The sequence below is a fragment of the Neolamprologus multifasciatus genome, chromosome 13 (assembly GCF_963576455.1).
Source record: "Neolamprologus multifasciatus chromosome 13, fNeoMul1.2, whole genome shotgun sequence".
NCBI lineage: Eukaryota > Metazoa > Chordata > Actinopteri > Cichliformes > Cichlidae > Neolamprologus > Neolamprologus multifasciatus.
In genome coordinates this window covers 606,274-618,990 of record NC_140451.1, presented here as the reverse complement: position 1 = coordinate 618,990, position 12,717 = coordinate 606,274, and the positions used below count along the sequence as shown (strand labels likewise).

Genomic DNA, 12,717 nt, shown 5'->3' with positions numbered 1-12,717 from the left:
TGAAAAATGGCCGACGGCCAGTCCAGCTACGGTCGTGCCATCAGTTAACCGTTCGTGCCCGGGCTTGCCGGCCCCTGGCTTAAACAGTGCTCTCTCGCTGTGCGCCCACAGGTTCTTCTCTCCCTCCGCCTCCTGCTGATGATGAAGCCCCATGTCCTCTCCCGGGTCAGCAGGGAGGTGGCTTATGGCCTTCACGAGCTGCTGAAGACGAATGCAGCCAACATCCACTGTACAGACGACTGGTACACGCTCTTCTCCCTGCTGGAGTGCATCGGAGCTGGAGTGAAGCCTCCTGTCGCCTTCCAGCTGACCTCGGCCACGGCTGACAATGACACAGGTGCAGCTACAAGCCTCTGAGAGCAGATAGAAATACATAAAAACATGTTAGGAGTTTACATGAACATCTTTGTTGGCATTGGCTGCAGGAGCCCAGTCAGACAGTGAGCTGTCGTCTCATCATCCCAGTGAAGTGAGTTTGGACCGAGGCTACACGTCGGACTCTGAGGTCTACACCGAGCACAGCAAGACCAGGATCCCGCGCTCGGCCACGGACGTGGATGTAGCCAGCAGTGGATGGCTCGTGGTTAGCACACACACTCACACCTGCTTCATGAGTAACAGCATGTTGTCTATGACACTGAAACTGTATCATATATAAAGCACGTTTCTTCTCCTGGTTTTATTTGAAAGCTTAATGTATGGAAAGAGCATGGATGCTTGTTTTATTTCACATGTCTCTTTACCCCCCCACAGGTTGGCAAAGATGACTTTGAGATAAGTAAGACCCCCACAGTCGGGTCAAAGGCTCAGCTGAATCACCCGCTGGTCAACCAGTACAGTCTGACACTGGGTCAGGACCTCGGCCAGCATGACACGAAGTCTCTGATCAAGTGTGTGGAGACGCTTTCTTTCATCGTTCGAGATGCCGCCCACGTCACGCCCGACAACTTCGAGCTGTGTGTCAGAGCGATACGAGTGTTTGTGGAGGCCAGCCTCAACGGAGGTGAGACGCTAACGTCTGCTCGGGTTCATCATCAGAACTATTAGACTTTGTTTACTTACTAAACACACTGAGGTAAATCTAGCAGGTCAGTGATGTAGAAAGAGGACACATCCCCAGTTTATTTCTAAAGCTGTGAGGGCTCTTTTAGCTGCCTGTGGCTTTAATTGTTCCATTATTATAGCATGTTTTAAACCCTTTAAGCAGGAAGGGCAAATATTTCAGACACACATGCTTCTGGTAGGTTTCAGAGGAGATCAGATCTGTTTCCTCCTCCAGGTTACCGCAACCACGACAAGAAGAGGAGCCACAAATATGACACCTCCAAGTCTCGGATGAGGAAGAAGGCAGGCGGCAGGGAGAAGGACGGCGGAGGCAGCGTGAGGCGGAGCAGCAGCAGGACCTTCAGCCAGCGCCCGTCGCGTTCCTACAGTGATGATGAGGAGGATGAGGGTGTCCCAGCCAGTTACCACACGGTGTCATTACAGGTTAGTCAGGACGTAAGTACAACAGCCCTCTTTACCCTTCCTTACCCCTCTAATGATGAGAACCCAGCTGTCCCATCTCGCTTTACCCACACATCTCTGATTCAGCTGAAGCTCCTCCCACTGACTGCAGTGTCATGTTAGACGCCTGGTTTGGGTCACAGATGGAGTTTTAGGTGCAGCTTAAAGTGTTGCATCAGGACTCTTACAGCTGTAAATCCATGTCAGCTGTCATCTCCGTACGTCCGTTTTTCTATGTAACAGACCTCAGTGTCAACTCCACATTCAGGCTACGTCCACACGTACACGGGTATTTTTGAAAACGGAGATTTTCCGTTTTCGTTTTAAAAAATAATCCCGTCCACACGTAAAGGCAGGAATGAAGGAAACTGCTAGGAACATGCCAAAGCAGCAGGTGGCGCTATATTCCTAACCGTGCAGAAATGTTGGCCAATCAGAAGTCTAGAAGCCTCGGCGGGAAATAGTAAACAAAGCTGGGGCATAGAAGCAGAACCGAGTCGTATGTGTGGAGGGACAGTAACTGTGTGTGTATATGTAAGTATTTAAACACTGCAGAGACAATTAACAGTAACAGTATTGTAGAAATTCATTTCACCGAAACAATAACGTGGCGCACAGTGTGACGTCAAAAAAGGCGCACACCTTTGACGCTGCGTTTTCTGCGTTTTCTCCTTTTTTCTCGTCCACACGTGAATGCAAAAACGGAGTTTTAGGAAATCTCCACCCTGGCCGGAGTTTTTAGAAATCTCCGTTTTCAGTGACGTGTGGACGAAAGGTGCAAACGCATAGAAAAATCTGCGTTTTCAAAAATACCCGGGTACGTGTGGACGTAGCCTGAGTCAGCATGTTCAGAGTTGGATGGACGTTTGAACATTTTTGTGTTGTTGGTCTGGATTTAACATCCAATTAATGTACATATATATATATATATATATACACAAACAGGAAGTAAACATTACAAACCAAAGTGCAGTCTGCGTCGTGGATTAGATGTCAGTGCTTTGACTCGTCTCCTTCTTTTCCTAAACAAAACCATCTTCACTGCTTCCTGTACCTGCTGCTACGGCTGTTAAACTAACATGGCTTAAAATTCTTCTCTTATTTTAAAGAGCCTTGTTTTGTACCCAGTGGTAACTACAATACTTACGTACAAATTTGAGTTTATTTTGTTTCATTCAAGTCGTTTCTTTGTATGATGACACTCCACCTCCTCTCGGACAAACATGGTGTGTTTTCCTTGATCACATTTACTGATGTCATTACCAACTAATGAAGAGCAGCTTGTGAAGAACTTAGTAAATGTAACTGTTTAGACAAACATTTAAACCATTTTGTTGTGTTCACCAGTAGTTTTGAAATATTTTCCTGTGAATTCATGGAAAAAATAGTCAGCATATTAGTTCATGATGAAATTAATTATTAGTTCTGTATGAACTGGTTTAAAATGCATTGACCAAATAAACTATTAACAAGAAGAGCAGTGCTTTTATATTAAAGCATAAATATGAATAATCTCCCTATTATTCAAGTGGAATTGCAGGACTTCATAATATAATGTCTGTATAACATATATAGTCTGTTGTTATGTGATTGATCAAACTGTTTACTGTCACAGTACCATTAACTCACTGCATCCTTGCTGCTAGTAGAAACTGAGTAAACATCTAAATAGTCTGTACGGGGTTTTATTCGTCACGTTTGAACTGCAGACACAAAGCTGGACATCTCCTTATTATTAATGCTGGTTTTTGTGTGTGGGGGGGTGCAGCTCTTAGATCTGATGCACACCTTGCACACCCGGGCTGCCAGCATCTACAACTCCTGGGCAGAGGAGCAGTGCCATCTGGAGGCCTCCAGCAGGAAGATCGAGGCTGATTCTCAGACTTTGTGGACCAGCTGCTGGTGCCCCCTGCTGCAAGGTAGGAAACTCTTCTGTGCTCTCTGACTGTCGTGCACACACACACCTGGTTGGAGCTGAAAACTAGAGTTTTCTAAAGTCTTCTTGGCAGTTAAATTAACAAAGGGGTTTTGGTAATAAAGATCAGCATTTAGGAAATTCAGAAGTCTTATTTAACATTTTAAACATTAGAAATTTATCAATTGCGCAAAATTTCTTAACTCAAAACTTGAAAATGTATTTATTTAAATGTGTCTTGTGAAGAATTGTGACCAGACTTTGTTTTCCCTCATTATGGAAAACTAGTCCCTGTTCAGATACTCAGGGAATTCTTAGCAGGATCCCTGACGTGCTCCATCCTGGAGCTGAGATAGTCCTCAGTAATCTGACTTCAGCTGACGTTCAGTCTAATAGGCTGGTGGTGGATATTCCTGATCTTAGGTGTTGTGTATACTACAACATGTCTGAAGTACTTGGTGTATTTTTTGTCATAGAATAAACTTTTTTTGTTTCTGTTCTTAATGTAGACCAAATGCAGTCTTGAATATTGTCTTACAACATGCTTTTTACAAGAATCTGAATTTCTGGTAGATCTGTGTTGTTATAACGGATCTCTCATGCTTGCTCTTTCAGTGTACGTGTGCTACTGTTTCTAGTCTTTTTTTAGGTGCCATTTTCTTTTTTCCACACGTTTAGTTTTCTCTCAGATTTCTGCTTCAGCTCTGTCATGCAGTTTATGTTCATATCAGTGTCTTCGTCACAGCTCCACTCAATGTCACTCCCACAGGGATTGCTTGGTTGTGCTGTGATGCCAGGCGACCGGTTCGCATGCAGGCCCTCACCTACCTCCAGAGGGCGCTGCTTGTTCATGATCTGCAGACACTTGATGCAATTGAATGGGAGTCCTGTTTCAACAAGGTAAATGCTGAATGTCTGTGTTATTTCAGGACTGTGAAGACACCTTTGTTCACTTTTCATTCGTGTTTCTTTGTTGGCTGTCAGGTGCTTTTCCCCCTGCTGACCAAGCTGCTTGACAACATTAGCCCAGCAGATGTTGGTGGGATGGAGGAGACCAGAATGAGAGCCTGCACGCTGTTGTCAAAGGTTGAAAGCATCACGTATTGCACTGCACACAACCACAGTTACACAAGTTAAACCAACATTCCAACCTGCGTCAGATCTATGTCGTAACTGGAACCCCACTTTAACCCTATGCTGACGTGAACCTGAGAAATATAACTACGTCGGGCAAACTACATGCATACCACAACAATTTGAATGCCATGGAAGGTTGCAGTGTTAGGATACCACGCAAATTAGGTGATGCATTTCCTGCAGAAGTTTAAATCAAGCTTAATATTGTTTAAGTTCCCAAAGTACCACCAAAACAGCCCTGACCTAGATATATATGACAGAGATGGATATAGTGCCTAGAATGTTTCCTGTGGTATCTGGCACTGAAACATAAGCAATTGATCGGTCGAGTTCTGTGGGCATGCAGGGCACACGGGACATGCAGGGCACGAGGGACATGCAGGGCACGAGGGGACACGCAGGGCACGAGGGGACACGCAGGGCACACAGGGCACGAGGGGACATGCAGGGCACGAGGGGACATGCAGGGCACGAGGGGACATGCAGGGCAGAGGGGACATGCAGGGCAGAGGGGACATGCAGGGCACACGGGACACGCAGGGCACGAGGGGACATGCAGGGCAGAGGGGACATGCAGGGCAGAGGGGACATGCAGGGCACACGGGACACGCAGGGCAGAGGGGACACGCAGGGCAGAGGGGACACGCAGGGCAGAGGGGACACGCAGGGCAGAGGGGACACGCAGGGCACACAGGGCATGCAGGGCACGAGGGGACATGCAGGGCACGAGGGGACATGCAGGGCACGAGGGGACATGCAGGGCACGAGGGGACATGCAGGGCACGAGGGGACATGCAGGGCAGAGGGGACATGCAGGGCAGAGGGGACATGCAGGGCACGAGGGGACATGCAGGGCATACAGGGCATGCAGGGCAGCTCCCCTGATTTGGCCTTGTGAAGAATGGCAGATTCACATAAACACTGCCTGTAGCAGTTTTCAGGCGGTGCCACGTGTCAAAGTTACGGCCCACCACATGGGTTGCTCAGAAGAACATTACATTCCAACAGGATCCTGAATTGTATTCCCTTCACCTGTCAGTGCCTTTAATGTTGTGGCTAATCAATGTTAATAAAAGTCGCTCTGTCATTGGTTCATCTTGTCTACATCTCTTAGCTGTAGTTTGAGTTTAGGTGGTGATTTTCTTCTGACGTGTGATTGTCTTCCAGGTTTTCCTACAGCACCTCTCTCCTCTGCTGTCCTTGCCCACCTTTGCTGCCCTCTGGCTCACCATTTTGGACTTCATGGATAAGTACATGCATGCTGGCTCAAGTGACTTGTTGGTAAGGAGAATATAATTCTTATGTCCACATTAACAAAATACCATGGTAGTTATGACTGTCACTATGAGAGAAAGGTGTGTGTAGACTGTGTACCTGTGTGTTCGTGTAGTTGGAAGCCATCCCTGAGTCTTTGAAGAACATGCTGCTGGTTATGGACACAGCAGGCATCTTCCACAGTGCTGACTCTAGGACAGGATACTCTGACCTGTGGGAAATAACCTGGGAAAGAATTGTCTGTTTCCTGCCTTTACTGAGGGAGGAGCTCTTCAAACAGACTATCATACCAGGTGTGACGCACTGACATGACAACCTGTAAATTTGAGCTTGTACCGTCACCAGTTTTACCCGGTGTATCATCTTTCATTTTAGATGCAGTACCCAATCCTCAAGCAGAGTCGGTGCAGCTGACAACCCCAGCAGGCCGGCCCCCATCACCTCAGGTGTCTCCACCTCCCATGCAAACACCCGCCCAAGCCCCAGTAAACTCCACAGTGGCTCAAAGCTCCAGCAGGCCGGCCTCACCACTGGAGCCTCCACCCGCCAGTGCCAACGGTAAAACTTTCCTCTATTATAGCACAGTTTGATCTCCGTCAGGGGACAAATACATGCAGGATATTCATTTGTTTAACGGCAGGTGGATAAAATGGCAAAACTTTTAAATGGTCTAAATGACGTCTGTGTGTAAGTGGAAACCTGATGTTAGAAAACCCACGGGGCCGAATGGCTCAGCCACTGTTCAGCTGAGGTCATGAGTGGCCTACCACTAACTGTGGAATATTTAGCAGTGAGACTGGATGACTGGACTCGTTGCACGAATAGCATCCTACCACAGTAGGAATTCACCCATTCTTACACACATGGTTGTAAAAGCAGTCTGCATGGAAACAACGTGGCCTGTTACACACTGTCAGTGTTAATAGTAGTGTGTGAAACCTGAGGGGAGTCCTTGCTGCTTCTGCAGGTGGGTAATTAGCAGCCAGGTGTATCCAAGTAGTCAGAAATGTTGCAGTCTGCAGTATTCGTGCTTGTGGTAACTCAATGCCAAGTATATATGAGTCCTAAAGAAGTAGTTGTTACGGCCCATCACAGATTCATGGCCATATTAAGTCATTTCCATCAGAAACATTGAGGACTGTCAGTTTTTGTAGCCGTGGATCAGCACATTCATCCCGAGGTCAGAGCATGCTCCAAAGACTGCAACGAAAACACCAAACTGCTCCAAGTGAGACTGTAGGCCTCATGCTGCAGGCTGATAACTGATGTAGGACAGAGACTGAATCACTGTTCTCTCGTTTTGTCTTCCAGGATCAGGCCGATCATCTCCGGTCCCCCCCTCCATTCCTCCCATGCCAGTGCCATTAACAACCTCTCCTGTCCAGGGTCCTTCACCTTTAGGCCAGTCCCCCCTCATTCTGCAGCCCCTTGCTTCTCCTCTGCAGGTGGGAGTCCCACCCATGTCCCTGCCAATCATTCTTAATCCCGCCCTCATAGAGGCCACATCCCCTGTACCGCTGCTTCCTGCTCCCAGATCGACAACTCCCTCCGACGAGGTCCAGTAAAGTCCAGCCGCCCCCCAGCCATGCTGCTCTCTCCTTAACAACTGGAAGAGCTGCAGCTTAAGATGGGGCATGGAGTAGGACCACATTTAAAGGGGAAATCCTCCAGAATGGAAACCTGGTGATAAAAACTCAGCACTGATGTTATTGTAGGAAAACCCAACAGGTGAAGGTTTGGTTTAGAAACCAGTCTTTGAGGGGTTAGTGCGACCCACTGAGAGCGATTTTCAGCAGCGTTCACCGTGCATTTATTTTAAGTCAGGCAGTAATTTTAAACCCACAGATCGAACTTATTGATATATATTTGTGTTTTTGACTGTTGTAAGTCTGTAAACGGATGAACAACACAGCGTGTTAGTTGTTCTCTTTGAGCTCGGTGGTGATGGGTTCAGAAAGCTGACGTTGATTACTATTTATTGTTTTTAAAATAAATAGTACAGATGTGTTAAGGTTTCTAAGAGGTTTGTAGTGCCAATGATGATGGTCTGCTCGAGTCGTGACACACACAGTGTCGGGGGTCAGCCTGTGCCTCACTGCTTTGTTTTACATAAGAATGAAGCCGTACAGACGAAAACACTGCACATCCTGTATATTTGACACACACGCTGCTCATTCAGTGCCAGACGGTGTCGTTTGGCTCTGGATATCAGCAAACACAGCCCCGTCGTGTAAATAGCTTCTGAGTGAAGTGTTTTCATTGCCCCACCTCGTCGTCAGGATTCATGTTGGGAGGAATGGAAACATCTCATCTAGACTGAGTTATGTTTTTACACCAGAAACACCTGCAGGAGTCTCTCTTTGCCCCGAGCTGAACTCTTGCTTTGCTCCTGTATGTCTGTGCTTCACAACAACCTAAAGATAAGAAGGACGGTGAGTTGTGAGGATTATATGATCTGCATGTTTTAGATTCCCAGAGCCTAGGCTACAGTCTGATGTTGCAGAAGGCATGACCACATCAGCAAGTTCGATGCATCGTTTTGCCCCAAGCTTGCACCTTCTAACCTTCAACGAGCAGCCAGATGAGGCGTAAACATTCCAGTGTCGGTCTGTAGCGAGCGCGCTCTGCACTGCTCTGGTACGTGATGCATGAGGAAGAGTCTGAGAGGAGCTCGCCACGCTGTCACGCCACCTTCTCCGGACATGCATCTTTGATTTGACAGACGGAACATCTGAAGTTTGCAGCCTCGTAGCAGAGAGGAATCACCCATGTAGACCGCTGGTTTTCTTGTTCTCCTTTATTTATCCAGGTAAAAGGCTCACTGAGATTACAGCCTCTTCTCTAGAGAGAGGTTGCCAACAGAAGTTAAAACATTTCCACAACACGTCCTCAGTTTGAGTCAGCTGCTCCTCTTTGCTTCCATACATGTGCTGACTCACTGGTGTAATGACCATCTGATGTCAAACTGACTGGAAACCATTCGCAGCAGTCCTTCTCTCACTGGTGTTTTGTGTTATTTATTGAAATGGACCGAGCTGCTGCAGTACGATGGCATAGATGCAGTGTATGTGTGTCAGGTAACACTACGGCCTTATAGAGCCCCCAACATGTAAGCTGTTTATTTGTTGGATGGCATCGTAGATTTATCAGAAGCTGATTGTGACTTGAACAGGAAATTCCGTGAATATAATGTCTAATGTATATAAATGAAAGGTAATGTACTTTTTACTATGTAATAAATATGTTGTAAGAAAGTGCTCCTCCTGCTGTCTGCTTATGTATTCATTCTGAATGTAGACTTTTCTCAACTGATGTCATGTTAAGAACACGGAGAAATACTCTTAATGAAGGGATTAAGCAAAAACAACACATTCGGTATCGATCACATCGATCACTACGGCCGTCTTCTCTGTTTGTCTGCCACCACTATGTCCGGTTGGTTAGCCACCACCATTTTGTCCGTCTGTATCTGGAAGTCCCACAGGATCTTAGCTCGGTCATTCTCCACCACCCTGGTGGTGTCTCCCAGTTTGACCTCAGTACTTCCAGGCCACACTCGGCACAGATGTTTCTGTACACTATGCCGGCCACTTGGTTATGGCGTTCCATGTATGTCCTGCCTGCTAGCATCTTGCACCCTGCTGTTATGTGCTGGATTGTCTCATCTTTACACAGCCTGGGGTCTTACCTGGTGTGGTCAGTGTTGCCAACTCCTTAGTAAGGAAAATCGCTATTGGCTGTCCTAAAAGTCGCTAGAAGTCGCCAAATGACGTCATCACCTAATTTGCATAATTTGTCATGCTAATGTAATTGTAACCTACGTTGTTGGAGAGAAATAACGTTGTGGAAGAGACATAAAGTGAGTAAAAAACGTCCTAAATGCAGTTAGAATTTATTTAGAACTGCAAATTAAATTTATTTTAGCAATTATTGTTTTTTAATGTCACAATTCCAACCCTGCTCCTTTATCCAGGCCTGGACTGGCAAAAGTGACCCGAAATTGGCACTCTGGTGGAGTTACTTTGTGTGTGAGAGTGTGTGTTTATAAGTAGTTTTAAACCTTGTGATCCACAAAACAGCCTATCAGTAAAAGAAGAACTCATGCGCGATTCATTTGCAGTTTGGACGCACAGGTGTGAACGTCTCCTGCCCTGATAGCAGCTGGGGGAGGACTATCCTCCACCCGTGAGCGCTTTGGCACGGGTGAGGCGCCCACGGCAGCACCGCTGCTTGTTGAGAGTGAGAGCGATACGCGTTTTCACGTCAAAAAGTCGTCATAAATAAGTCTCCAATAATACCAGAAAAAGTCGCCAGATTTGTCGCTAGTCGCTTTTTAGAAAAAGAGTCGCTAAGGGGGTCTGAAAACTCGCTAAATATAGCGACAAAGTCGCTAAGTTGGCAACACTGGGTGTGGTGTGTCTCACATTTTTAATATGTTGCAATACAACTGGGATAACTAACATATAACATTATTGTGTGTGTATTAGGGCTGCCACAAACGATTATTTTGATAGTCGACTAGTCACCGGTTATTTTTGCGATTAGTCGACTAATCAGATCATCATCCATTGGACGTAAAACGTACAGATTATTGCACCAGCAGCATCTGCTCTTATATAACTATCATTAGCTTACAGCTTGAAGTGTTTAAGGTATGTGCTAACTAAAAATAAAGACAAGATGATAGTTTATTAAATTTTAATGACATTTGCAGATTGTTTTGGTGAAGTTTAATAAACTCCTTGCTATCTAAAATATAACAGTACACCGGAGTAAATTCTCAGCATCTCACACTTCTGATAATCAGCTGTCTGCTTGAAGTTTATTCAGCTGTGTAAAAACTATAACTTTAATCTCAGCCAAACCGATTTACTCAGGAACAAATAAAATACTAAAAAAGCCAAACAATAACATTTTTAAGTTATCTAAGTGACTTATATATCATGTTTAACCTGAGTAGTGAAAGACGGCGGTGGGTTTGAAAACGATTAGCCGGGAGTCCGGTGTTCTCACGGCTCTAGTTAGCCTAGCCCCGGCTAGCTATCGAGCTAGTGGCTAACAGACGTCTCCGAAAACGTCGGAGCGCTTTTGAAAATATGTGGTGTCTTGATAAACTGAGCAGATATTTGAGGTTTACACAGCTACATTCTCGCCTGAAAATATGTTAAACGTTTATTTTGTGACCCAGAAAGAATAATAAGAGTAATATTAAAACTAACTAGCTGCCGCCATTGTTGGAAACTGAGCTGGGCTGCGCTATGAATTCTGGGACACAGCTTCTTCTTCTTCGGGGTTTAACGGCAGCTGGCATCCTTGTACATGCAGTGCTGCCATCTTCTGTTTCAGTCCGTTATTACACTCTTAAATCCTACTACTTATTCCTGCGTCTTTTGGGATCTTACAAAGCTTCAAACGACGCGTCGACTATTAAATCAGTCGTCGACGATTTTAATAGTCGACGTAATCGTGATTAGTCGACTAATTGTGGCAGCCCTAGTGTGTATATATGTATATGTATGTGCAAAATAACTTTTTTGTCCCTTTTCCCAAACGGTAAAAAAATACATTTTTCCTGGCCAAAATATATTTCAAATATATGGTAAATATATTTTGTATTTGTGATGCTCCAAAAAATATATTTTTGAAATTGAAAATATATTTCTTTCAAACCAAAATACATTTCAAAACACATCTTAGGGTGAAGAAAATACATTTCCAACCTTACAGTAGAATGTATATCAAAGTATCCTTTATTTAAAATGTATTTAGTGCAATAATGATGATAATAATACTAAAAGTAACATGTTTTATGCACATCTGCAAAAAACAGTTGGATTCAAACAAAAGAGAGTCAAACGTCTATCACGAATCAGGTTGTTTATTCATTTGCTTACAGTATTTCACATTACACAATATCTCACTATAATGTAGCGTTCATTGACTTTGAAATTATCTGTCAGTGATACAGTAAACAAGATACAACAACTGCTATGTACACTTTAGTTTTTGACAATATATACAATATCGTACTTAAAGGAACACACTCCACTTTTTTGGAAATAGGCTCATTCTCCATCTCCCTCAGAGTTAAAAATGCAGCGTCTTCTTTCTAGATCCATACGTTAATAGGACTCTGGAGCGTGATCTTACGGGATGGGGCGTAGCCAGGATTTTTGGTCGAGGCGCCATATTAGCAGGCCAAACAAATGCTTGCTGTGTGGCCGGTTGTAATGTTAGATTGCACTACCGGCAAAGGAATAAGCTTGAAAACAGGCTCTCTTTTCATTGTTTCCTCACCTGGAAGCATCATGAGGGAGCTTATGTGTTGGATGTTACCAAAAGAAGGCGTCTAGCCTGGATAGCAGCTGTGAGACGAGCTGATATTCAGTTCTCTACCATCCCCAGATCTGTTGGTTTGCTCCAGTATTTTCATTCAGGTAAGTTCTAAATAAGTTCATATTATTCTTTATAGCCTGTTAGTTTTATTTTCAATGCGCTCTGAGATCATAGAACAAACATGCAGAACTACCTTCTATTTATAGAGTTGCTAATTATTTGGCATTATTGCAGCAAACCAGCCTATGAAATGAATGAAATAAATCCTGACCGGGTTCCAACACTACACATGGGGCACTACAAAATCCCTGCTTCAAACTACATGCTACACACCACCATGCCAATCAGATTACTTCTTCCATGTGTGGGTAAAAAGGTGACCCTCCTGGATAAGATGGCAAAGGTTTGCTGCGTTTTGGTGAACATGTGCCCCAGTGTGTTAGTAAAACCAGGGGAAAATACTCTTGTTAAATACTCTTAAGTCTTGTGCTGTTTATGTAGTGATAAGTTTTCAAAAGAGACAGTAAATTACAGAATGCTAGCAGTGG

The 12,717-nt window shown here is 44.8% G+C and overlaps 1 protein-coding gene and 1 long non-coding RNA gene across 3 annotated transcripts in view; one reads left to right on the top strand and one right to left on the bottom strand.

Moving 5' to 3' along the window:
* Positions 1–9,087, top strand: part of gbf1 (golgi brefeldin A resistant guanine nucleotide exchange factor 1) — a 72,420-nt gene extending 63,333 nt beyond the window's left edge. Inside the window, 11 exon segments of the mRNA XM_085183400.1 lie at positions 112–337; positions 426–583; positions 754–1,003; positions 1,280–1,500; positions 3,275–3,425; positions 4,191–4,321; positions 4,406–4,507; positions 5,726–5,839; positions 5,949–6,126; positions 6,209–6,391; positions 7,145–9,087. Of these exon segments, the coding sequence (XP_085039526.1) occupies positions 112–337; positions 426–583; positions 754–1,003; positions 1,280–1,500; positions 3,275–3,425; positions 4,191–4,321; positions 4,406–4,507; positions 5,726–5,839; positions 5,949–6,126; positions 6,209–6,391; positions 7,145–7,398 (1,968 nt within the window). The 3' untranslated portion in view covers positions 7,399–9,087.
* LOC146504724 (uncharacterized) overlaps positions 7,929–12,717 on the bottom strand; it is a 236,660-nt gene continuing 231,871 nt past the window's right edge. Inside the window, exons 2-3 of one of the 2 annotated variants that reach the window (XR_014877722.1) lie at positions 10,239–11,098; positions 7,929–9,521 (exon numbers count right to left, since the gene is read on the bottom strand). This is a non-coding gene — a long non-coding RNA (uncharacterized LOC146504724). Of the gene's footprint in view, positions 9,522–10,238; positions 11,496–12,717 lie in introns of those variants that run through there. The other variant, XR_014877721.1, reaches the window with a different exon arrangement.